Source organism: Rhinatrema bivittatum, chromosome 1 (assembly GCF_901001135.1).
Source record: "Rhinatrema bivittatum chromosome 1, aRhiBiv1.1, whole genome shotgun sequence".
NCBI lineage: Eukaryota > Metazoa > Chordata > Amphibia > Gymnophiona > Rhinatrematidae > Rhinatrema > Rhinatrema bivittatum.
The window spans coordinates 539,370,305-539,395,162 of NC_042615.1; the positions used below are offsets into that span (position 1 = coordinate 539,370,305).

A 24,858-nucleotide genomic window follows, 5' to 3' on the forward strand; every position below is an offset into this window, starting at 1 on the left:
CCGGCTTCCAGAAGAAGCCATGGTCTGTGAGCCTGGGAGATTAAAAATAAGGGGGAAACACTGGGTAGCTATGTATGAAGACTCATGGTTGTATGACTCATTAGTCTTGTTTCAGTTGAGCTGGAATCAGCTTGGAGCTCTTTGATATACATCCAAGAGTCTGGGGATACTTCTAGAATTGTTTTTCTTTCTTTCGGTATCTAAGAAACTAAAAGAAGATTACAATAAACCATGAAAATCAGTAAATTACATATTGCATAATAAACTCCAAACATCAACATTAAGAACATAAGAACATGCCATACTGGGTAGACCAAGGGTCCATCAAGCCCAGCATCCTGTTTCCAACAGTGGCCAATCCAGGCCATAAGAACCTGGCAAGTACCCAAAAACTAAGTCTATTCCATGTTACTGTTGCTAGTAATAGCGGTGGTTATTATCTAAGTCAACTTAATAGCAGGTAAAGGACTTCTCCTCCAAGAACTTAACCAATCCTTTTTTAAACCCAACTACACTAACTGCACTAACCACATCCCCTGGCAACAACTTCCAGAGTTTAATTTTGCGTTTAGTGAAAAATAACTTTCTCCGATTAGTTTTAAATGTGGCACATGCTAACTTCATGGAGTGCCTCCTTCTATTATCCAAAAGAGTAAATAACCGATTCACGTCTACCCGTTCTAGACCTCTCATGATTTTAAACACCTCTATCATATCCCCCCTCAGCTATCTCTTCTCCAAGCTGAACAGTCCTAACCTCTTTAGTCTTTTCTCATGGGGGATTTGTTCCATCCCCTTTATCATTTTGGTCTCCCTTCTCTGTACCTTCTCCATCGCAACTATATCTTTTCTGAGATGCGGCGACCAGAATTCCCTGTACATACCCGGATCAGTCCAGACTGCTGAGTTTTGCCTCCCATCCAGCAGATGGAGACAGAGAAATTTTGACTGACTCTGCCACTTAACCCGAGGTGCCACCTGTAGTCTGCCAGCATTTCTCTGTCTCCAGCAGATGGTGGAGGTGCAAAATCCTGCAGTCTGAGATTTAGGGGGGCGGGGGAAAAAAATGGGAAAGATAACGTCTTCATTTAGCCTCCCAGGGTGTAGCGAGGTCCTGGTAGGACTGTCCCCCCTGGTATTCAAGGCAGGAGAGCTGTTGGTCGGGGATCCTTTTGCAGCCTCCAGAGCCTTGCCGCCATTCAGGGTGACACCGGGGGGGGGTTTACATGAGCCTAAATTATTTAAAGTTGTTTAAAAGAAAAAAAAAAAAAGGTTTTGCACGTTCGTGCGCTGCTTTTTCGGCATGACTCTGCTTTGTCTGTGTGGCGGCAGCAGCTCTCCAACCCCCCCCCCCCCCCCAAGGGCAATTTTACTTTTGGGGCCGCGATTGCTCTCCTGATTGCCGTGATACTGCATAGGACGGCCTGTGGGGATGCTCACGCGGTTGTTGCGCGTTGGTGTGTGCACTCGCCCCCTCCCCAGAGGGGGAGGGTTTGTCAAGCACAGCTAAGGGGGAGAAATCAAGAAAGCCGCGTGAGCCCTTTGCTTCGCGGCAGCCCCCGGAAGACCCCTTCCCACTGGGTGCGGGAACAGAGGCCATTTTGTACACATTCAGGACTGCTGCGGGGGGAGGGAGATTTCCCGCCTCTGTTATCGCTGCAAGATGGGGCCACTGGCAGGGGCCGGGTGGATGTGCCCATGTGGGCTCTGAACCAGGCGACGGAGAGCCTGAGGAGCTCTCTGATTCTTCTTTTTCCTCTTCCTTTGCTTGGACTTTATGCGTTTCATGCAGAAGGTCTTCAAAGCTGGCAAGTTATCCAAGCAGCATCGGGGCAAGCCTGAAGTGTCTTAGAAAAACGCTACGCTTTAGAATTTGCTTGGCCTCTCAGAGATTGTTTTCTGCTTTCCCCATGTTCTTATGAGCAGAAGAGGGTGGCAATTCGGAACACTGTCCTCTGCCTCCGAGAGATGGGAGCCATCGTACCGGTGCCTCCAGCAGAGCGAAGTCGGGGTCGTTACTCCATCTATTTTGTGATGTCAAAAAAGGACGGTACCTTCCGTCCCATTCTGGATTTAAAAAAGGTAAACAGGTCTCTAAGACTCTGCAGTCCGTCATTATATCAGACCACAGAGGAGAGTATCTTGCCTCTTTGGACCTGGAAGAAGCATACCTGCACGTAGGGATATGGCACGATCACCAGAGTTATGAGGTTCATGGTTCTGGGGGAGCATTACCAGTTTTGCGCTCTGCCTTTCAGATTGGTGACTGCTCCCAGGACCTTTACCAAGGTCATGATCATGGTGGCGGCAGCTCTCTGCAAGGAAGAGGTCCTGGTCCACCCCTACTTGGATGACTGGCTGATTTGAGCGAAGTCAGGGTGCGCTTGTCAAGCTGCGGTGGATAGAGTTCTCCAGCGCTTGGTGGCGTTGGGATGGATTGATAATCTGGTCAAGAATCGCTTGGTTCCTTCCCAGAGGTTGGAGTTTCTGGAGGCATGGTTCAACATGAGCATGGGGAAGGTTTTCCTCACCGAGGAAAGGATTGTCAAGTTGCAAGCTCAGGTTCAATCGCTGTTAGGCAAATCATTGCCCCGAATATGGAACTACTTGCAGGTGCTTGGTTCTATGGCATCCACCTTAGACTTTGTACCATAGGCATTTGCTCACATGAGGCCTCTCATATCCACCTTACTATCCCTTTGGGATCTGATGTCCATGCTTTTTCATCTGCCTCTTCCTCTCCCGGACTCGGCATTATCCAGTCTGCGGTGGTGGCTCCAGCTAGACACGTTGTGAAGGGGAGTAGACCTGGATGTTACATCTTGGACAGTTGTTACCACGGATGCCAGCCTCTCCGGTTGGGGAGCGGTCTATCAGGAGAGATCAGTGCAGGGCCGGTGGTCTCCGGAGGATGGCCTCATGGTCGATCAACAGGTTGGAAACCAAAGCAACGTGGCTGGCTCTCAAAGCCCTCCTGCCTCTGGTCAGGGGAAGGTCAGTGAGGGTGTTGTCGGACAATGCAACCACGGTGGCATACATCAATTGACAAGGTGGAACAAAGAGCCTTCCAGTAGCCCAGGAGGCCCAGTAGTTGGTCGCCTGGGCCGAGCTCAATCTGGAGAGATTTGCAGCATCCCACATTGCAGGCATCGACAATTCGAAAGCGGATTTTCTGAGTCATTATCACTTGAATCCTGGGAAGTGGAAGTTGTCGGATGAAGCATTTCGACTCATTTGTCTCAGGTGATCCGTTCCTCGCGTGGATCTGATGGCGATGTTCCACAACGCCAAGGCTCCTCTGTTCTTCAGCAGGTGGAGAGCGACGGGTGTGGAAGGGGTGGATGTCCTGGTCCTGCCCTAGCTGCTGGTGCATGTTCTCCTGTATGTCTTCCCACCATGGCCATTAATAGGCAAGGCCGTGCGCTGCATCGAAATCCACCCGAGCAAGGTGATTCTCATGGCTCTGGAGTGGCCGAGACGTCCGTGGTTTGTGGATCTGATCAGTCTGGAGGTGGATGGGCCCCTGAGGTTGGGGCACCTGTCAAATCTTTTGCATCAAGGCCCCGTTTGTTTTGATCAGGCAGATCGCTTTTGTCTAGCGGCTTGGCTTTTGAGAGGGAGCGTTTGAGGAATAAGGGTTATTCTGATGTGGTGATCGCTACCCTGCTCCAGTCCAGGAAGACTTCCACGTCTTTGGCGTACATCAGAGTATGGGAGATTTTCAAGCCATTGATCCTCTTCAGGGCTCCTTGAGGGATGTATTGTCCTTTTTACAGGATGGCCTCGTTAAGGGTTTATCTTTTAATTCCCTGAGAGTTCAGGTGGCGTCCCTAAGTTGTTTTCATGGCAAAGTACGAGGAGTTGCTTTGTTGGCACATCCGGATGTAGTCAGTTTTCTCTGGGGAGCGAAACATCTGAAGTCTCCGGTTCGAAATCCTTGCCCTTCCTGGAGCTTGAATTTCATCCTGAAAGCTATGTGTACTTCCCCGTTTGAGCCTTTGAAGTGGGCAACGTTGAAAGATCTTACTTTGAAGGTGATCTTCCTGGTGGTGATATCGTCTGCCAGGCAGGTGTCGGAGCTTCAGGCCTTAACTTGCAGGGAGCCCTTTCTGCGAATTTCGGACTTGGGAGTGTCCTTGAGAACAGTCCCCTCTTTTTTGCCTAAAGTGGTATTGTCCTTTCATGTTAATCAGTCTGTGGAATTGCCTTCCTTTCCGGACTCTGTCCCTTCCACTCCTCAGTCCAAAGAGTAGCGGAAGTTGGATGTGAAGAGGGCTCTCTTGCATTACTTAGAAGTGATGAACAGTTTCCGCTTGTCTGATCATCTTTTTGTTCTATGGAGTGGCCCCAGAAGGGGGCAGAAAGCTTCCAGGACTACCGATGCGCAGTGGTTGAAGGAGGTCATTAAGTCGGCAAACATTACTCAGAGTTGTCCGGTGCCGGCTGGTCTTCGGGTGCATTCTACCCGTTTGTAAGCGGCCTCTTGGGCCAAACGTAAGCAAGAATTGCCGCAAGAAATATGTAAAGCGGCTACATGGAAGTCTTTGCACACTTTTACCAGGCATTACCATTTGGATGTCCGGGTTCCGGAGCCTGGCAGTTTTGGTGAAAGTGTACTCCGAGTGGAACTCTCGCAGTCCCACCCACAGTAGGGAAGCTTTGGTATATCCCAGCTGTCTGGACTGATCCGAGTATGTACAGGGAAAGGAAAATTGATTCTTACCTGCTAATTTTCATTCCTGTAGTACCATGGATCAGTCCAGATGCCCACCTGGTTCAGGAAGGAGGTATTGGAGAATCCGCTCGGTTGCCTTTTTTCTCCACAGAGCCCGCTTAATCACTTGTGTTCTACGAAGAATGGATCAGGTTCTCGATAATCCTACACAGGGGTTGCTGCAGGCAATGTTTGTTTTCCTGTAAGATAGTTCAGTTGGTTCTTAGATTTTTTTGTATCTGGCTTGGTACAATTCCATACTGGCAGACTGCAGGTGGCACCTCGGGTTAAGTGGCAGTCAGTCAAAATTTCTCTTGTCTCCATCTGCAGGATGGGAGGCAAAACCCAGCTGTCTGGACTGATTCATGGTACTACAGGAACGAAAATTAGCAGGTAAGAAACAATGTTCCTTTGTACACAGTATTCAAGGTGTGGTCTCACCATGGAGCTATGAGGAATTATGACATTTTCTGTTTTATTCACCATTCCCTTTCTAATAATTCCCAACATTCTGTTTGCTTTTTTGACTGTCTCAGCACACTGAACAGACTATTTCAATGTGTTATCCACTATGACGCCTAGATATTTCTTGGGTGGTAGCTCCTAATATGAAACCTAACATTGCGTAACTATAGCATGGGTTATTTTTCCCTATATCATCACTTTGCACTTATCCACATTACATTTCATCTGCCATTTGGATGCCCAATTTTCCGGTCTCAGAAGGTCTTCCTGCAATTTATCACAATCCGCTTGTGATTTAACTACTCTGAATAATTTTGTATTATCTGCAAATTTGATCACCTCACTCGTTGTGTTCTTTTCCAGATCATTTATAAATATATTGAAAATCACGTATCCCAGTACAGATCCCTGAGGCACTCCACTGCCCACTTCTCTCCACTGAGAAAATTATCCATTTAATCCTACTCTGTTTCCTATCTTTTAGCCAGTTTATAATCCATGAAAGGTAATCGCCACCTATCCCATAACTTTTTACTTTTCCTAGAAGCCTCTCATGAAGAACTTTGTCAAATGCCTTCTGAAAATCCAAATACACTACATCTACTGGTTCACCTTTATCTACATGTTTATTAACCCCTTCAAAAAAATAAAGCATATTTGTGAGGCGAGACTTGCCTTGGGTAAAGCCATGCCGACTTTGTTCCATTAAACCATGTCTTTCTATATGTTCTGTGATTTTGATATTTAGAACACTTTCCATTATTTTTCCTGGCACTGAAGTCAGGCTAACTGGTCTGTAGTTTTCCGGATTACCCCTGGAGCCCGTTTTAAGTATTGGGGTTACATTAGCCATCCTCCAGTCTTCAGGTGCAATGGATGATTTTAATGATAGATTACAAATGTTTACTAATAGATCTGAAATTTCATTTTTTAGTTCCTTCAGAACCTTGGGGTATATACCATCAGGTCCAGGTGATTTACTACTCTTCAGTTTGTCAATCAGGCCTACCACATCTTCTAGGTTCACTGTGATTTGGTTCAGACCATCTGAACCATTACCATGAAAACCTTCTCTGGAACGGGTATCTCCCCAACATCCTCTTCAGTAAACACCGAAGCAAAGAAATAGTTTAATATTTCCGTGATGGCCTTATCTTCTCTAAGTGCCCCTTTAACCCCTCGATCATCAAACGGTCCAACTGTCTCCCTCGCAGGCTTTCTGCTTCGGATTTATTTTAAAAAGTTTTTAGTGTGAGTTTTTTGCCTCTACGGCCAACTTCTTTTCAAATTCTCTCTTAGCCTGTCTTATCAATGTCTTACATTTCACTTGCCAACACTTACGCTTTATCCTATTTTCTTCTGTTGGATCCTTCTTCCAATTTTTGAATGAAGATCTTTTTGGTTAAAAAGCCTCTTTCACCTTACCTTTAACCATGCCGTTAATAGCTTTGCCTTCTTCCACCTTTCTTAATGTGTGGAATACATCTGGACTGTGCTTCTAGGATGGTATTTTTTAACAATGTCCATGCCTCTTGCACACTTTTTACCTTTGTAGCTGCTTCTTTCAGTTTTTTCTAACTATTTTTCTCATTTTATTGAAGTTTCCCTTTTGAAAGTTTAGCACTAGAGCCGTGGATTTGCTTACTGACCCCCTTCCAGTCATTAATTCAAATTTGATGATATGATTACTATTGCCAAGCGGCCCCACCACAGTTACCTCTCACCAAATCCTGTGCTCCACACTGAGAATTAGATCTAAAATTTCTCCCTCTCTCATCTGTTCCTGAACCAATTGCCCCATAAAACTGTAATTTATTCCATCCGGGAATTTTATCTCTCTAGCATGTCCTGATGATACATTTACCCAATCAATATTGGGGTAATTGAAATCTCCCATTATTACTGCACTACCAATTTGGTTAGCTTCCCTAATTTCTCTTAGTATTTCATTGTCTGTCTCACCATCTTGGCCAGGTGGACAGTAGATTACTCCTATCACTATACTCTTCCCCAACACACAAGGGATTTCTACCCTTAAAGATTCGATTGTGCATTTAGTCTCATGCAGGATGTTTATGTCCGGGATGGCATAGAGTCCAACAGGATAAAGCGCCACACCGCCTCCTGGATGTTCCTCTCCATCATTGCGATATAATTTGTACCCCGGTATAGCACTGTCCCATTGGTTATCCTCCTTCCACCATGTCTCTGAGATGCCAATTAAGTCTATGTCATCATTCACTGCTATACATTCTAACTCTTCCATCTTACTTCTTAGACTTCTGGTATTAGCATACAAACATTTCAAAGTTTGTTTTTTGTTTTATTTTCATTCTTTTTAATTGATAGGAATAAATTAGAATTTTTTAGCTCAGGTGAGTTTTTAGTTACAGGCACTTGGACTACTTTTCTTATTATTTGAACCTCACTGTCGGGATGCCCTGATTCTAATGCATCACTAGTATCCTTTGAAGATACCTCCCTCCAAATCATGTGCTGCTGAGCAACTGCTTTCCCCTTAGAGCAGCTTTTAAACTAGAACAATTTTTTTTTAAAGGTTAGCACCAGCAGTCTGGTTCCACCCTGGTTAAGGTGGAGCCCATCCCTTCGGAAAGGACTCCCCCCTTCCACAAAAGATTCCCCAGTTCCTTACAAAACTGAATCCCTCTTCCTTGCACCATCGTCTCATCCACACATTGAGACTCCAGAGCTCTGCCTGCCTCTGGTGACCTGCGCGTGGAACAGGGAGCATTTCAGAGAATGCTACCCTGGAGGTTCTGGATTTAAGCTTTCTACTTAAGAGCCTAAATTTTGTTTCCAGAACCTCTTTCCCACATTTTCCTATGTCCTTAGTGCCCACATGTACCTCCCCAGCACTATCTAAAATCCTATCTAGGTGACGTGTGAGGTCCGCCACCTTTGCACCAGATAGGCATGTTACCAGGCGATCCTCATGCCCACCAGCCAACCCGGCTGTCTACGTTCCTAATAATTGAATCACCAATTATGACGGCCGACCTAACCCTTCCCTCCTGGGCAGTAGCCCTTGGAGACACATTCTTGGTGCGAAAGGATAATTCACCATCTGGAGAGCAGGTCCTTGCTACAGGATCCTTTCCTGCTGGATCAGGTTAATGCTCTCCGATCATGAGACCTTCTTACTCCAAGGCAGCACCAGTAAGAAGTTGGGATTTGACTACTATGTCCCTGAAGGTCTCATCTATATACCTCTCTGTCTGCCTCAGCTCCTCAAGGTCTGCCACTCTAGCCTCCAGATCGGACTCGTTCTCTGAGAGACAGGAGCTCTTTGCATCGGATGCACACATACAACTTCTCACCGGCAGGTAAAAAAATCATACATGTGACACTCGATGCAAAAGACTGGGAAGCCCCCCTCTTGCTGCTAGACTGCTGCCTTCATCTCAAATTTTCAGTTCCTAGTTAAGTTTTAGGTTGCTATGGGAGTAGGAATGTGTCTAATTAGCGTCCTTTAAATGTATCCGTGAATTCACTGTATGTCTGGTAGTGGCCTACAGGGGAATGATCAAACTCTCAATAAGGTGTGGGGAATTCATGAAGTGAAGTTAAAAGGCTGATTTTTTTTTTTTTTTTTTGTGTGTGAAAGTGACACCTGCCTATAAATTAAAGGATGAGCTAAGGGTGGCAAATATAAACACACTAACTTCTGTTTATTAGCTGCCTTACTGACTATTAAAAGCACAAACACACTAAATAATATACCTCAATATTTTACTTCTCCCCAATACTTTAAAAAAAAAAAAAAAAAATTTTCCCAACCAAAACTTAATGATTCCTTTCAGCTACCAGCAAGATGCTCCATAAACCATACAGACCATATTACATAAGGTCACACGCAAAAATCCCTTCCACCCAACGTCCCAGAAAATAATCACAAACCAATAAATTAGCTAAAACACAATCTAACTCTATCCTCCATATATAACCCTCCCACTCCACTCATATGCAGTTAAATTTACCCCTTATCCTACTTACCCCATATCGGTCATACTCTACTCTATCTATGCTACACTATTGCTGCTCCACATTGCTCAATTTGGCAATCTCAAAATGAACTCCAAAGAGCCTAATCAGCAAGCTTGGGGACTTCCTGCCCAAGTAGCTAGGCTTTTGCCTTTCTGAACTTCAAATATTGTAATTCTAGTTGGATAGCTACTGGGATGTTAGTCCTCACGAAACCCACCCGCCACCCTGCAGAGTCAGGTTTCCTCTATTTTTTTGTAGTAATTTTAATCCCATGGTATAAGACTGGAGAAAGGGACTCCACATGGACATGTGGTATAGAGCATGCTGGGCATACTCAGTGTGCCTAGTCAAAGTTTTAGAAACGTTGACATAAGTTTTCTGCATCTGGGCTCCATCTGATGATGTCACCCTTGTGTGAGGACTAACATCCTGCTGTCCTTGGAGAACACCTGTTACAGGTAAGCAACTGTGCTGCCCTTAGCCTGGAATTGTGCATCAGGGCTCCTTCTAATATCCTGCAATCATCGATCCTACATCTGACTACTGGATATTACAGTGGCATGAGGCTATGAATGCTGCATCTGTAACATCCTCAACCTCAGTCAACCTGGGGAGCTGAAGACTGATCTGAGAATCCAGCCAAGGTGCTCTGCATAACTGCCCAGCACTGCTGGTGAGCCAGTGGCCTATCCCATGAGTGAATTTTTTTTAGTTGGATTACATATCTAGATGGATAAGAGATCACAGAATGTGACAAATTCTCATGAAAAGATGAGCAGCATGAGACTATTTGCAGGGCCCTACATCATCAGTCCCTTATTCAGAGAGCAGCAGCTCAGGAGTCGAGTAAGAGTTAGAAAACTACACAGCCAAATTCATAAAATTCTGTGGCAATTCTGCATGTGTGCATAAATGTACATAAAATGCAAATGTATTTGACATTCTGGAAATGTCATTTTCCAGCCTTTCTTATTTTTCTCCATTTCAGGTTTTACTTTTTATTTTTTTTCTCCCATTTGTTCTTTTTTTCTTTCTTCCTTTACCGCACCTCTCACTACGACCTTTTTCCCTCCTTAAGGTGCCTATTTTCTTACCTGCCTCTGGCCCCTTTACTAATTATCTTCCCTTCTGCAGGGAATTTTTCTCTCTGTCCTCTTTGATCACTTCTGCAGTTCTTCCTACCTCCTTCTCCCAGTTCCACCCAACACTTTCCTCTCATGCCTCACCAGTTTAACCTCTCATCCCTTCTGTTTTCTTCCTTGCTTTCCTCTCTACCCAGCTTCTTATCCTTCCTGTCACCAGTCCCTAGTCCTCCCAATCCCTGGCAAGCAGCAGGAAGAGGAGGAGAAGATCACACTTCATGGCACATCAGCCTTCTCTGCCACTAGACACCAGTTTTGCAGTTTGAATTGCATGATGCCCTGCAGTTAGCAAGTAGCACATTTAAGACTAATCGGAGAAAATTCTTTTCACTCAACGCACAATAAAGCTCTGGAATTTGTTGCCAGAGGATGTGGTTAGTGCAGTTAGTGTAGCTGGGTTCAAAAAAGGTTTGGATAAGTTCTTGGAGGAGAAGTCCATTAACAGCTATTAATCAAGTTTACTTAGGGAATAACCACTGCTATTAATTGCATCAGTAGCATGGGAACTTCTTAGTGTTTGGGTACTTGCCAGGTTCTTGTGGCCTGGATTTGCCACTGTTGGAAACAGGATGCTGGGCTTGATGGACCCTTGGTCTGACCCAACATGGCAGTTTCTTATGTTCTTAGATCTCGTGCCAGGAAATGCTGCAGTCCTCCTCCTGCCAGTTGGCAAGTGGGAGGGAGTTTCAGCAGGGTAGTAGGAGTCTTGGATAGAGGGAGGCTGAGACCCTGAGTGCCTCTCGCCTCGCTCCTGCGGCCAGCTTCTGTGCAGTTGCAGGCTCTGGCAGGGTTTGCTGGTTTCTCACAATTCTTTTAGGGAGCAGCAGAGGATGTAATGGCCCATACTTGTGTGTCAGTGTGGGACTGAGGCTAACATGAAATAATAGGATTGCATCTCAATTACTCATTTCATTTTGCTTCTATGTGAAGGAAATCGCAGGTAAAGGTCCGCCTTTATTTCTGCATTATTTAAACTTGTAAAGTCTCAAACAGCGAGAGGGGTATCACTTCATCAGCTAGTTTCTTCCATAAAATTGTCATTGTAGACCAGTCTCATGGCTCAGGCTGTAGCCCCACAGCTCAGAAGATTCTGCTTAGTCTCCTGTCTGATGGAGTCGTTGAAGCGTGAGCACACCCATCTCCAAGAGGGGGTGATAAGACAGTTGTCACTCTAATAGCACCTCCTGCCAGCCAAAGAGTGGCACATAGGGTTAGTCTCAAAGGGGACTGCCCTCCAGTCCTTAAGGCCAGCAAGAATTTCACTGTTTCCTGGGCATGCTGGATGGTGAGGTGAGGCAGTTCATAATGCTTTATAATTTCCACATTTCTCTTTATTTTGATGCATGCAGGAAGTTTTGGTGGTATTAGACTATACATGCAAGAGTTGATAGCCATTACCCAGAAGGCTTTGCAGTCACAGTCCTGGAAGATGAAAGCCCAAGGAGCAGCTGCCATGGCATCAATTGCTAAACAGCAAACGGGATCCCTGGTGCCACCACATCTGGGAATGGTGCTCAGTGCTCTACTGGAGGGACTGCCTGGAAGAACATGGACAGGAAAGGTCAAATATTGCATTATATATCACTACTTCCTTTTGTTCATGTAATGACATGCATTTTCATGTCAGCTAACTGAGCTCTTGAACCTGACCATTATGCCTCTTAGTGAAAGAAATGTGTGCTCCTGGCGTCCCCCACTCTCTGTGATAGTGCAGCAGTAGGCTCGCCCTGTCTTCCCTGATCACCATGATGTTTTGGGGCCTTCCCCCTTTCTAGTTCTGAGCAAAGGCTAGATTCATGAACTCTGTGCATGGGCAGGGGCCCAACCTGCTCCCATCCTCTCTCTCTGTGCTGCAGTTGGTATGGGCGAAGGGATCTTGGAGGGCCGTTTGCTGTAATGCTGACTTCAGTCCAAGTTCAGGCTAACAAGCTTTGCTTCTTTTAGATGCTCCGGGGAAGGGAATAAATTCCACTTTTACCAAATAAGGTGAATTGGGGTTGTGGAAGACCTCAAACTTCAATATTTTTATTTGTTCAATTATTTTATATATATATATATATATATATATATATATGTACCCAGTGGCATACAAAATAGTTCACCTGGTTACATAGCCCCCTCCCAAGAGAGTTTAAGTAATAAATCTGAGCACAGGCAGATGAAGTGACTTGCTCCAGGTCCCACACAGAGTGGCGTGCAGCTCTCAGCTCTGTGTTCTAAACATTCTCTCTTGCTGCCAGGCCTCAGGATTTGTGGGGCAGATCCTTAGCCCAACAGTTTGAACCTTTTTGTGGTGAACTAACTTCCTATAAAACAGTGGTCCCCAATCCTGTCCTGGGGGCCCCACCAGCCAGTCGGGTTTTCAGGGTATCCACAATGAATATGGGTTGGGGACCATTGCTCTAAAACATTCAGATATGTTTAAAGACAAATACTTGTAAAATACATTTTTAAATCATTTCATAGCTCAATCATTTCATAGCTCAACGGCCCCCCGGCTCCAACTATACCTGTGAAACCTTCTACATCAAGTGTTACAAAAGTAAACTTAAAAATCATTAGTTCCTCAACTCTGAATAGGCAACAGCCTATTATAAATCAGGGAGTAGATATTCAAAAGCCATTTAGATGGATGGCCTCTTATGCAGCTAAATTATAGCTAGATATGTTATCTGGTTATAATTTAGCTGGATATAAAAGGGGCGTTCTGGGGGCAATCCAGGGAGGGGTCCCATTATCCAACTAACTCAACCGAATATTGAGTATATCCAGCTAAGTTAGGAACATAACCTTAAACCTGCACGGATTATAAAAGATTTTGTCTTGATGTGATGGTCCTTTTTCACTTTCATTCCCCTTTGTTTTAACAGTATTGTTTAATCCCTCTAGGAGGAACTGCTGAAAGCTATTGCCACAGTGGTTTCAGCATGCAGGTAGGCACTCTTACCATATGCTGCAATGTTTATTAATTGGTACAGGGCATAAAGGTGTGAGAACCACTCAGCGATTGTGAAATGGCAGCTCACTTCTTCTGATGTGTTTCTATCGTAGCGAGCAGCTGCAGAAACCGGTGGCTGATCAGCCCAGCACGCACGACATTATCCAGGCTGTTCTGAAAGAATGCCATAAGGAAAACCCCCGGTACAAGATCAAAGCCCTGAAATGTGCGGCAGAAGTACTGCAAGTGACAAAAGAGGATAGATTCCAAGAAATGGCAGACATTTTGTTGCCGCTGATCAAGAAGGTAAATCATGAATCAGTAGAAGCTCCAAAGTGCAAGTTTGGGTCCTTGATCTGGCAAACGGCTAGCTTAATCTGATAAAGTGACATTGTTGGGCACTGAGGACCCAGTACAGCACAGGCCTTGCCCGAACTTTGGATTAAAGTGCTGTGTAGTCAGGCATACGTATGAGGAGAATGGCTGCTGGCGGGGACAAGTTCTGCCATCTCACTTAAACTTCTGCAGCTGGGCTTGTACGATGTATAACTGTCAGATAGGAAGGACAGGAGATGAAATTTTGGTGGAAAGACAGCCTTGCCCTGCACCACTGCCTTCAAAAGAGCAAATAAATTAAAAGAAATTGGTAGAATATTTATGATGGGGAAGTTCTATTCTGAAGCGAAGCAGAATGCAGTAAAATTCATCTGATTGTTCGTAGTGCTGCTGCAGATGACAAATACTACAGTTGCTATTTAAAACTAGGATTTTTTTTTTAATGCTTTTTGTTTTAAAACATAATAGTTTGCTTTCAGATAGTAGGAACGCATACTGCATTGCAGTAATTTTTCTTTCCTATAGGAAATGTCAAATTAGTGCCCAAATAAGTCTGCATTTTGCCTGGTAACTTGCAAGTTATGTGGCTAAATACCTTGGGGGTCCATATTCAAAGGCAGTTTCCAATCTCTGCAGGACTTTTCAGCTTGGAGAAGAGACGGCTGAGGGGGGATATAATAGAGGTGTTTAAAATCTTGAGAGGTCTAGAATGGGTAAATGTGAATCAGTTATTTATTCTTTCTGATAATAGAAGGATTAGGGGGGGCACTCCATGAAGTTAGCATGTGGCACGTTTAAAACTAATCGGAGAAAGTTGTTTTTCACTCAACGCACAATTAAACTCTGGAATTTGTTGCCAGAGAATGTGGTTAGTGCAGTTAGTATAGCTGTGTTTAAAAAAGGATTGGATAAGTTCTTGGAGAAGAAGTCCATTACCTGCTATTAATTAAGTTGACCTAGAAAATAGCCACTGCTATTACTAGCAACAGTAGCATGGAATAGACTTCGTTTTTGGGTACTTGCCAGGTTCTTCTGGCCTGGATTGGCCACTGTTGGAAACAGGATGCTGGGCTTGATGGACCCTTGGTCGGACCTAGTATGGCATGTTCTTATGTTGTTATGAGACTAAACTTTTAAGATCCCAGAATGTGATGCACCAGAACTGCCTGATCAGTTGCCAGTTAATCTGTTTCCCCACTATTTTGCCGGACTGAGCATCATTTTTTCCACACTTGCATTAGTAATTGCTGCGGGGCAGGTTTGATTCCAAAATATCAGAAATTATGGATAGATATTCAAAAGCCATTTTGACGGATAACTGAAAAGTTATGCATTTAAATGATTTAGTCACAATATTCAGTGACTGGATAAATTCTAGTCAGATAGCTCTTTATCAGGCTAGAATTTAACCAGATATGTTCCTGGGCAGGTAGTAAATGTTCTGGGGAGGAGCAGAGTTAGCTGTTTAACCTAAGCGGCTGACTCTGGCAGGTCTAAAGTTAGCCGGTTATATTCAGCGGCACTCCTGAGCTGCTCAATATCCCAGTCAAAGTAGGCAGATAGGTGTATCCAGCTAACTTAACTAGCCACTCCGGAGCTGAATATGGATCCCCCAATTTATTTCAGAACATAGAGTGAACATATTTGTGGGCCATTCTGGTGAAGAAACCAATTTTAACAGTTTTGTAACTGGAAAAAAAAACCCCTCCATTTTTTTCTTAAAAGAAAATGCATGTGGCTTTTGCATGCAGGGTAGATTTAAGGCAGAATGGTAGTGGCTGTCCTCTGACAGTACAGGTCCTGCCTAGAAAGAAGTAGTTGGGAGAACTATCTAATCCATCCAGAACATTGACTCTGTCTTTCTCCTTCTCCAAAAGAGCTCACCTGATAACACTGGGGCTCGGTCCCCGAAAGATGATGAGGAAGATGAAAATGAAAAAGGAAAGGAGCTGCAGGTGGAATCCCTTCTCTGTGCTTTTGAGTCTTTAGGAAAGATTTGGCCAAGGAATCCTGAAACACAACGTAAGTGGGTTTTTTTTGTTGTCATAAAAGCCAAAAAAACAAGCTATAAAAGTTCTAAAATACAGTCTTTAGAGATTGTTTTGTTAAGTATTAGGCCTAAACCTGTAGAAGATAAGTTTTTAGAGCAGAGGAATGCTTAGCCTCAGCCTTACTGTTTCTTATTATAAAGGGTTTCAATTCCCTAGTTAGTTATCTTTATTTTTAGATTAGACTGCTTGCTGTGGCTAAACCTTTTGGGAGGGGGAGTTTCTCTCCCGGTTCCCTTTTCTGTAATATGTATCTCAGAAAACACACAAGAAGACATTTTCTTTTTAGAATTTTACAGATAATTCATCTTTTCCTGTACGTACCAGGATCAGTCCAGACCTCTGGGTTATGCCTCCCTTCCAGCAGATGGAGTCAGAGAAAAAGCTGAAAGGCACCCCTTGATAACCCGGTGTGCCACCTGCGGTCCTTCAGTATTTCTCTGACTCCAGCAGATGAAGGATGGCATAACCTGTGGTCCTGATCCTTTACAAAATTCTTGATTATTAATTAAGTGAAGGGATTATTTATCCTTAGCTCCTTTGAGTAGATCAACTGGTAGTAAGGAAAAAAAAAAAGGGAGAACACACAGACAGGTGACAGATTACTTTATAATAGCAGGCAAGGCTGGGCGTCTGCCCTACGGCCTTAATACCCGGAGAATCTTGACACACCCAGTGAGTTGGGGGGATTTACCGGTGGGCCAGTCCCTCCCCCCATTGAATTCCAGGGACAGTTAATTCCTCAGAGAGCTATTGCTTGTGGTTTAAGCCCAGGGACGTACCTTCTCCTAGTTGTGCAGCTCTGAGAAAAATAAATAAATAAAGTACTTTTGAAACAGAGTAAGCCTGCTGAGTTCTCCTGGGTCACCGGAGAGGATGAGTTTCTTCACTCAGCTGATTTTGCTTCCCTGCTTACCTTACTATGCCGCAGGGATCGTGATGTGCAGCTTGTGGAGAGCCGGCAGCACAGCTCTCGTGCGAAAGCCTCCGCTCATGCTGTCTCCCCAGGGGCGAAGGGCCTTCACAGGTGTCGATTTGCAGGGACAAGATTAGCTTTGCCGTGATCGCGCGGCTTAGATAAGAATCAGCCGGCTCACAAACAGAGGCCTGCCCCGTCCCCGATAAACGCGGGAACGGCGTCCATTTTGTCCAACTCTGGCTCCGATGCTGCTCAGGGGGAGGGGATTTCCCATCGCTTTCTCCCCCGACGTTGAGCCCTGAAAGGCCTCACGATCTGGGGTCTGATCCTTCTCCTCCCCCTACATTGCCTCCGGGGGAGGGGCCTTAAAGAGACGGCATCCGTTTTCTTCACAGTTTATTTTATTACTGCACAAAGCTTACATAGAAGCTGAGACAGACTTAGATTTGCATTATGCTCCTCCTGCAAAGATCCCCAGTCCTGCGGAGGATCAGGAGGCTCCTAGAATCCTACTACCCCGTCCAACCCCTGACGTGGAGGTACCTGTACCTGCCACTCCTCCTGGGCCCACACTACCAGACCCCCCCCCCCCCCTTGGTAGACACAAGCGATGACGTAGATAATTCCGCTCAGATCAAAGGGGGTGACTTGCGGGTGCTTCGGTTATTTCGTAGGGAGGAGCTGGACCCTTTGATTCTGCATGTGCTAGCGGAACTGGATATTCAGGCTCCATACGTGGCGAATGTTTCTTCAGGGGACCCTGTTGTGTCGGGTCTTCGGGCTCCTCCTAGAACCTTTCCTTTTCACCCGATGCTCGTACAGCTTATGACCCGGGAATGGGATGCACCTGAAGCCACTCTACGGGTTAGTAGGGCCATGGAAAAGCATTACCCGCTGCCAGACAAGTTCTTAGATCTTCTTAAGATCCCTAAGGTGGATGTGGCTGTTTCGGCTATTGCCAAGCGCACAACGATTCCGGTGAAGGGAGGGGCAGCTCTTAAGGATCTCCACAATAGGAAGCTGAAGGTTCTCCTCAAACGTATTTTTGAAGTTTCAGTGCTCAGAGTGCAGGCTGCCGTCTGTAGTAGTTTCATGCAGAGAGCTACCCTTAGATGGGTCCAGCAAGTGCTCACGGCTCAGGTGCTGCCTCCAGCGGAGGCAGAACAGGCGGACCGCATGGAAGCAGCGGTGGCTTATACAGCGGATGCTATGTACGATCTTCTATGTACCTCGGCACGCACAATGTCTTCAGCAGCTTCTGCGAGGAGGCTTCTTTGGCTCCGCAATTGGTCGGCTGATATCTCTTCTAATTCTCAGTTGGGTTCCTTCCCTTTTAAAGGAAAGCTTTTGTTTGGGGATGATCTGGAGCATCTTAAGTCCTTAGGGGACAACAAGGTTTATAAGCTCCCTGAGGACAGGTCCAAGTATTCCCGCCCCTTCAGTGCATCTCAGGGTTGTTTTAGAGGTCAACGCCGTTTTCGTATGGGTAGGGGCCCATCCTTTGCTCCTCGGCAGTTGGCAAGGTCCCAGGCTTGGGCTCATTCCTTTCATGGTAGACTATCTCCTCGCGATGGATCCTCTCAATTCTCCGCCAACAAGGCTCCCCAATGAAGGTGCGCCAGCCCATTCCTCTGTCCCAGAGATCAGGGGTCGTCTCTCCCTGTTTGCGAGGAATGGGTCAAGATATCTAGAACCCACTGGTCTGAAGTTATAGAACACATACCACTTTGGATTTTGCTCGCCTGCTACGGGATCTGTTCCTGGTGTCTCCTTGCAGGTCTCGGGCAAAGCAACAGGTGGTGCTCCAAACCCTGTGTCGGTTAAAGGCTCTGGGAGCGGTTGTCCCGGTGCCACCAGAGAAACATCATGAGAGGTCTAGAATGGGTAGATGTGAATCAGCTATTTACTCTTTTGGATAATAGAAAGACTAGGGGGCACGCCATGAAGTTATAATGTGGCACATTTAAAACTAATCGGAGGAAGTTCTTCTTTACTCAATGCACAATTAAACTCTGGAATTTGTTGCCAGAGGATGTGGTTAGTGCAGTTAGTATAGCTGTGTTTTAAAAAAGGATTGGATAAGTTCTTGGAGGAGAAGTCCATTACCTGCTATTAAGTTCACTTAGAGAATAGCCACTGCCATTAGCAATGGTTACATGGAATAGACTTAGTTTTTGGGTATTTGCCAGGTTCCTATGGCCTGGATTGGCCACTGTTGGAGACAGGATGCTGGGCTTGATGGACCCTTGGTCTGACTCAGAATGGCATGTTCTTATGTTCGTATGAACCGGCAGGTACTCCATTTATTTCGTGGTCCCCAAAAAGGAGGGCTCATTCCGGCTGATCTTGGATTTGAAAAAGGTCAACCGAGCACTACGGGTACCTCGTTTTCGCATGGAGACGTTGAGGTCCGTCATTGCGGCCGTCCACAAAGGCGAATTTTTGGCCTCCTTGGATCTGACGGAGGCTTACCTTCACATAGGAATCCAAGAACAGCACCGAAGGTTTCTGCGGTTCATGGTCTTGGGTGAGCATTACCAGTTTCGAGCTCTGCCATTCGGTTTGGCGATGGCTCCCCGCGTTTTCACCACACATTAAGAAAGGTGGAAAGAAGGCAAAAGAAGGTGGAAAGAAGGCAAAACGATTACTGGCATGGTTAAAAGGGGAGGTGAAAGAAGCTATTTTAGCTAAAAGATCTTCATTCAAAAATTGGAAGAAGGATCCAACAGAAGAAAATAGGATAAAGCATAAACATTGGCAAGTTAAATGTAAGACATTGATAAAACAGGCTGTTGTTTCTGTTTACAGCAATAATGTAATTACCAATTGTTTTATTTTGTTTTTCTAATGGTTTTTAATTGTTCTATATGTTCTATGTAAACCGCCATCCAGGCGATAGTTAGTCAGTTCCTTGTAAACCGGAGTGATATGTATATTTTACAGGAACTTCCGGTATAGAAAAGCCAAAAATAAATAAATAAATAAGAGAGAATTTGAAAAGAAGTTGGCCGTAGAGGCAAAAACTCACAGTAAGAACTTTTTTTAATATATCCGAAGCAGAAAGCCTGTGAGGGAGTCAGTTGGACCGTTAGATGATCGAGGGGTTAAAGGGGCACTTAGAAAAGATAAGGCCATCGCAGAAAGATTAAATGATTTCTTTGCTTCGGTGTTTACTGAAGAGGATGTTGGGGAGGTACCCATAATGGAGAAGGTTTTCATGGGTAATGATTCAGATGGACTGAATCAAATCACAGTGAACCTAGATGTGGTAGGCCTGATTGACAAACTGAAGAGTAGTAAATCACCTGGACCGGATGGTATACACCCCAGAGTTCTGAAGGAACTAAAAAATGAAATTTCAGACCTATTAGTAAAAATTTGTAACCTATCATTAAAATCATCCATTGTACCTGAAGATTGAAGGATAGCAAATGTAACCCCAATAATTAAAAAGGGCTCCAGGGGCGATCCGGGAAACTACAGACCGGTTAGCCTGACTTCAGTGCCAGGAAAAATAGTGGAAAGTGTTCTAAACATCAAAATCACAGAACATATAGAAAGACATGATTTAATGGAACAAAGTCAGCATGGCTTTACCCAGGGCAAGTCTTGCCTCACAAATCTGCTTCACTTTTTTGAAGGAGTTAATAAACATATGGATAAAAGTGAACCGGTAGATATAGTATACTTGGATTTTCAGAAGGCGTTTGTCAAAGTTCCTCATGAGAGGCTTCTAGAAAAAGTAAAAAGTCATGGGATAGGTGGTGTTGTCCTTTCGTGGATTGCAAACTGGCTAAAAGACAGGAAACAGAGAGTAGGATTAAATGGACAATTTTCTCAGTGGAAGGGAGTGGACTGTGGAGTGCCTCAGGGATCTGTATTGGGACCCTTACTTTTCAATATATTTATAAATGATCTGGAAAGAAATACGACGAGTGAGATAATCAAATTTGCAGATGACACAAAATTGTTCAGAATAGTTAAATCACAAGCAGATTGCGATAAATTGCAGGAAGACCTTGTGAGACTGGAAGATTGGGCATTCAAATGGCAGATGAAATTTAATGTGGATAAGTGCAAGGTGATGCATATAGGGAAAAATAACCCATGCTATAATTACACAATGTTGAGTTCCATATTAGGTGCTACAACCCAAGAAAGAGATCTAGGTGTCATAGTGGATAACACATTGAAATCGTCGGTTCAATATGCTGTGGCAGTCAAAAAAGCAAACAGAATGTTGGGAATTATTAGAAAGGGAATGGTGAATAAAACGGAAAATGTCATAATGCCTCTGTATCGCTCCATGGTGCGACCGCACCTTGAATACTGTGTACAATTCTGGTCGCCGATCTCAAAAAAGATATAATTGCGATGGAGAAGGTACAGAGAAGGGCTACCAAAATAAGGGGAATGGAACAGCTCCCCTATGAGGAAAGACTAAAGAGGTTAGGACTTTTCAGCTTGGAGAAGAGACGACTGAGGAGGGATATGATAGAGATGTTTAAAATCATGAGAGGTCTAGAACGGGTAGATGTGAATCGGTTATTTACTCTTTCGGATAGTAGAAAGACTAGGGGGCACTCCATGAAGTTAGCATGGGGCACATTTAAAACTAATCGGAGGAAGTTCTTCTTTACTCAATGCACAATTAAACTCTGGAATTTGTTGCCAGAGGATGTGGTTAGTGCAGTTAGTATAGCTGTGTTTAAAAAAGGATTGGATAAGTTCTTGGAGGAAAAGTCCATTACCTGCTATTAAGTTCACTTAGAGAATAGCCACTGCCATTAGCAATGGTAACATGGAATAGACTTAGTTTTTGGGTACTTGCCAGGTTCTTATGGCCTGGATTGGCCACTGTTGGAAGCAGGATGCTGGGCTTGATGGACCCTTGGTCTGACCCAGTATGGCATTTTCTTATGTTCTTAAGGTGGCAGCGTGTCTTCAGCGGGAGGGGATCTTAGTTCATCCCTATTTGGATGACTGGCTCATTCAGGTGAAATCAGAGGATCTTTGCAAGGTGGTGGTTCAGTCAGTCCTGCATCGCCTTCATTCACTCGGATGGGTAGTCAATTACTCCAAGAGCCAATTGGTACCGTCCCAGGTGTTGGAATTTCTGGGAGCGTGTTTCAACATGGCTGTGGGCAAGGTTTTCCTACCTCGGGAGAGGATGGGCAAACTGATGTCTCAGGTTCGACGTCTTTTGGCCCTTCCTTTGCCCAAGGTATGGGATTATTTACAAGTTCTTGGTTCTATGGCATCTACTCTGGAGTTGGTTCCCTGGGCGTTTGCTCATATGAGACCTTTGCAGAGGGCGTTGCTTTCCCATTGGGACCCCAAGTCCAATGAGTTCCACTTGCCCTTGGCCCTCCTGGATCCAGCCAGGATCAGTCTGGAATGGTGGTTGGTTCCCGATCATTTGCAACAGAGCATGGACCTCGAGAATCCCTAGTGGATCATCGTGACAATGGATGCCAGCCTTTCCGGTTGGGGGGGCAGTCTGTCCGTCACAATTGGCACAAGGTCAATGGACAGCGCAGGAGTCCAAGTGGTCCATAAACCGGTTGGAGACCAAGGCGGTTCTCTAGCGCTGCGCCGTTTTCTCCTGCTTGTCCAGCATTGTTCGATGAGGGTTCTGTCCGACAATGCAACAACTGTAGCATACATGAATCGTCAAGGGGCAACAAAGAATCAGCTGGTGGCCGCCGAGGCGGACAAGTTGATGGTCTGGGCAGAGTGCAATCTGACCTGATTGGAGACGTCCCACATAGCTGGAGTGGACAATGTCCAGGCAGAATTTCTCAGTCGTCAGTGACTAGATCCCGGAGAGTGGGAGTTGTCAGAGGAGGAGATGCGGCTCTTGATTCGCAGGTTGAGGGGGGTCCCCCGTCTGGATTTGATGGCAACTCGGCTGAACGTGAAGGCAGCTCGGTTCTTCAGTCGCAGAAGAGAGCTCGGGGCGGAAGGAGTAGATGCCCTGGTCCTTCCGTGGCACCACAACGCACTCCTTTGTGTTTCCTCCTTGGCCATTGGTGGGGAAAGTCTTAAGGCGAATAGAGTCCCACCGGGGGCCAATTCTCGTAGCACCGGAATGGCCGCAGAGACCGTGGTTTGCAGACCTAATCAACTTGGCGATAGACGGTCCCTTGCGTCTTGGTTATCTTCCTAATTTGCTTCGACAGGGTCCAGTATTTTTCGATCAGGCGGCTCGCTTTTGTCTAGCGGCTTGGCTTATGAGAGGAGGCAGTAGAGAAAGAAAGGTTATCCGGAGACGGTTATTACAACTCTACTACGCGCACAAAAGACATCTACTTCACTTATCTACGTTCGGATATGGAAGGTTTTCGATCTTGGTGCAGTGGGTTGAAGGTGTCCGGATTCGATAATTCTTACTACCAATGCCAGTCTTTCTGGTTGGAGAGCAGTTTATCAGCAAGGGTTTACTCAGGGCATCTGGTCCACAACAGAAGCTTCCTGGTCTATCCGTCAATTAGAGACCAGAGTGATTTGTTTAGCTTTACTTGAATTTCTACCGTTGGTGCGAGGTCAATCAGTGAGGGTCCTGTCAGACAATGCGATGACGGTAGCCTATATCAATTGGCAGGAAGGAACCAAGAGTTAGGCAGTTGCCCAGGAGGCTCTGGAGCTGATTCTTTAGGCGGAGCAAAACTTGGAGCGGATAGCAGCGTTGCGCATCACAGGTTATTAGATCTGGGAGAGTGGGAGTTGTCCGAGACAGCGATGCATCTCATCTGTAAGAAGTATGGCTGCTGCCTTTGCATTGAGGCTCGTCTCAATGCAAAGGCAGTGTTGCGTCCGTCGGTCGCAGACTGCTGCAACCGCTCTGCCTTACCTCTTTTCTACCCTTTTCCTCCTCCTTGGGCAAGATGGCTGATTCCAGTGCCGAAACCCTTGGCGTCTCCACTCAGCCTGGGCGTCCCAGTCTGCCATGCTCCTTCCCGTGGCCTCCTAGGGCGCGTGCCCGCTCGTTGCTTATGCCTGTGTACACATCATGGTGGAAACCTCGGGGGCGTCTCCACTGCATGATGTCAATACCTCTGGGTATTTAAGCCTCCGCTATGCTACCTACTTTGAGTTAGCAAAGGCTTCGGTTTAGCTACTCTGACCGCTCTAAGCTGCTTGCTTAGACGCCTCGCTACTCTCCGGAGAATCTCGCTTCTGATGAAGCTCTAGGCACCCGCTCCTCGGGGGCCTCTCGCTTCCAACTACCCTTTGGGGTTTCTACTAACTTGACAACCGCTGTGGCATTGCATTGGGAGTGAGGGTGGGTAGGATTCAATGTGCCCAATGGTCTTTGTCTGCTGTTACATTCTATGACAGAGGTAGGAGCAGGGTTGGGAGGTTGTAGTATTCCAAACAATCTACCCTTTCCTCCTCCTAGAGCAGAGGAATGGGGAAAGGTGATAGATGATAGGGTCAAAACAAGGGGCGGATAAAGGAAGCACAACTTAGCAAGCTATGGGATAGTCAGGCTGGTGCTTGCAGGCTACAGCTCTCTAGAAACAAACTCAATCAGTGCCAGTAGGTTGTTGCTTTATTCAGCAAGGCCATGGGGACCTAGGAGGCTGTATGGTAATAGCCTCTCTAGTTTTGGTAGCCATTTACATTATTTAAAAGCCTAGTGGAAAGACATGGGAATGGGGGCTTGGTGTTGCATTAGGTATAGAATCCTATGTAAAGAACCAGTGAGGAAGAAGAAAAAAATGACTTGAATAATGAGTGATATCTTACAAGTGGTCACACACCTAAGGCTGGCAGCTGGGATATATCTTTGCGGTGTTGACTTGACTAACTTATCTTTTTCCTATGTTAGCTCCAAAAATTCAGACCCTTGTACTCAAAGAACTTGTCTTGTTTGTTTTTTTTAATAAATTGATGTGAGAAGCACAAAAATGCAAATACAGTCAACCAAAAGTGGAATAAACACTATAGAGCTGAAGACCAAAAACAATAACAGATATGTACTTCACACAATAAGTCTAAGAACTTGTCCTGTTTTCTAATGGAGTGAAGGGAAATCTATTCAAATTTAAGACTTTTTTTTTTTCCCTTGATCTCACATCCCCTGGTAGCCTCACTAGGTAAAACTAGAGTCCTCTGCAGGCTGTGTGGGTTTAAATAGTTTTCTTATTTATGAAGAGACCACTTTAATCCAATGCTACTGCTACAGAGGCTGCTCAGAAGGAGAAGGGAGAACTAGCATCGTGGAACACAGAAGCATCTTGCATCCTCTTTCTTTACAAAACTCTGACAGTACACTCATGGTGCAG

At 45.3% G+C, this 24,858-nt stretch overlaps 1 protein-coding gene across 4 annotated transcripts in view; it reads left to right on the forward strand.

Moving 5' to 3' along the window:
* ECPAS (Ecm29 proteasome adaptor and scaffold) overlaps positions 1-24,858 on the forward strand; it is a 338,465-nt gene that overhangs the window by 295,891 nt on the left and 17,716 nt on the right. For all 4 annotated transcript variants that reach the window (XM_029614666.1, XM_029614656.1, XM_029614672.1 and 1 more), the window contains exons 42-45: positions 11,676-11,887; positions 13,216-13,259; positions 13,378-13,570; positions 15,478-15,622. In XM_029614666.1, coding sequence (XP_029470526.1) covers positions 11,676-11,887; positions 13,216-13,259; positions 13,378-13,570; positions 15,478-15,622 — 594 coding nt within the window. The remainder of the gene's footprint in view (positions 1-11,675; positions 11,888-13,215; positions 13,260-13,377; positions 13,571-15,477; positions 15,623-24,858) is intronic.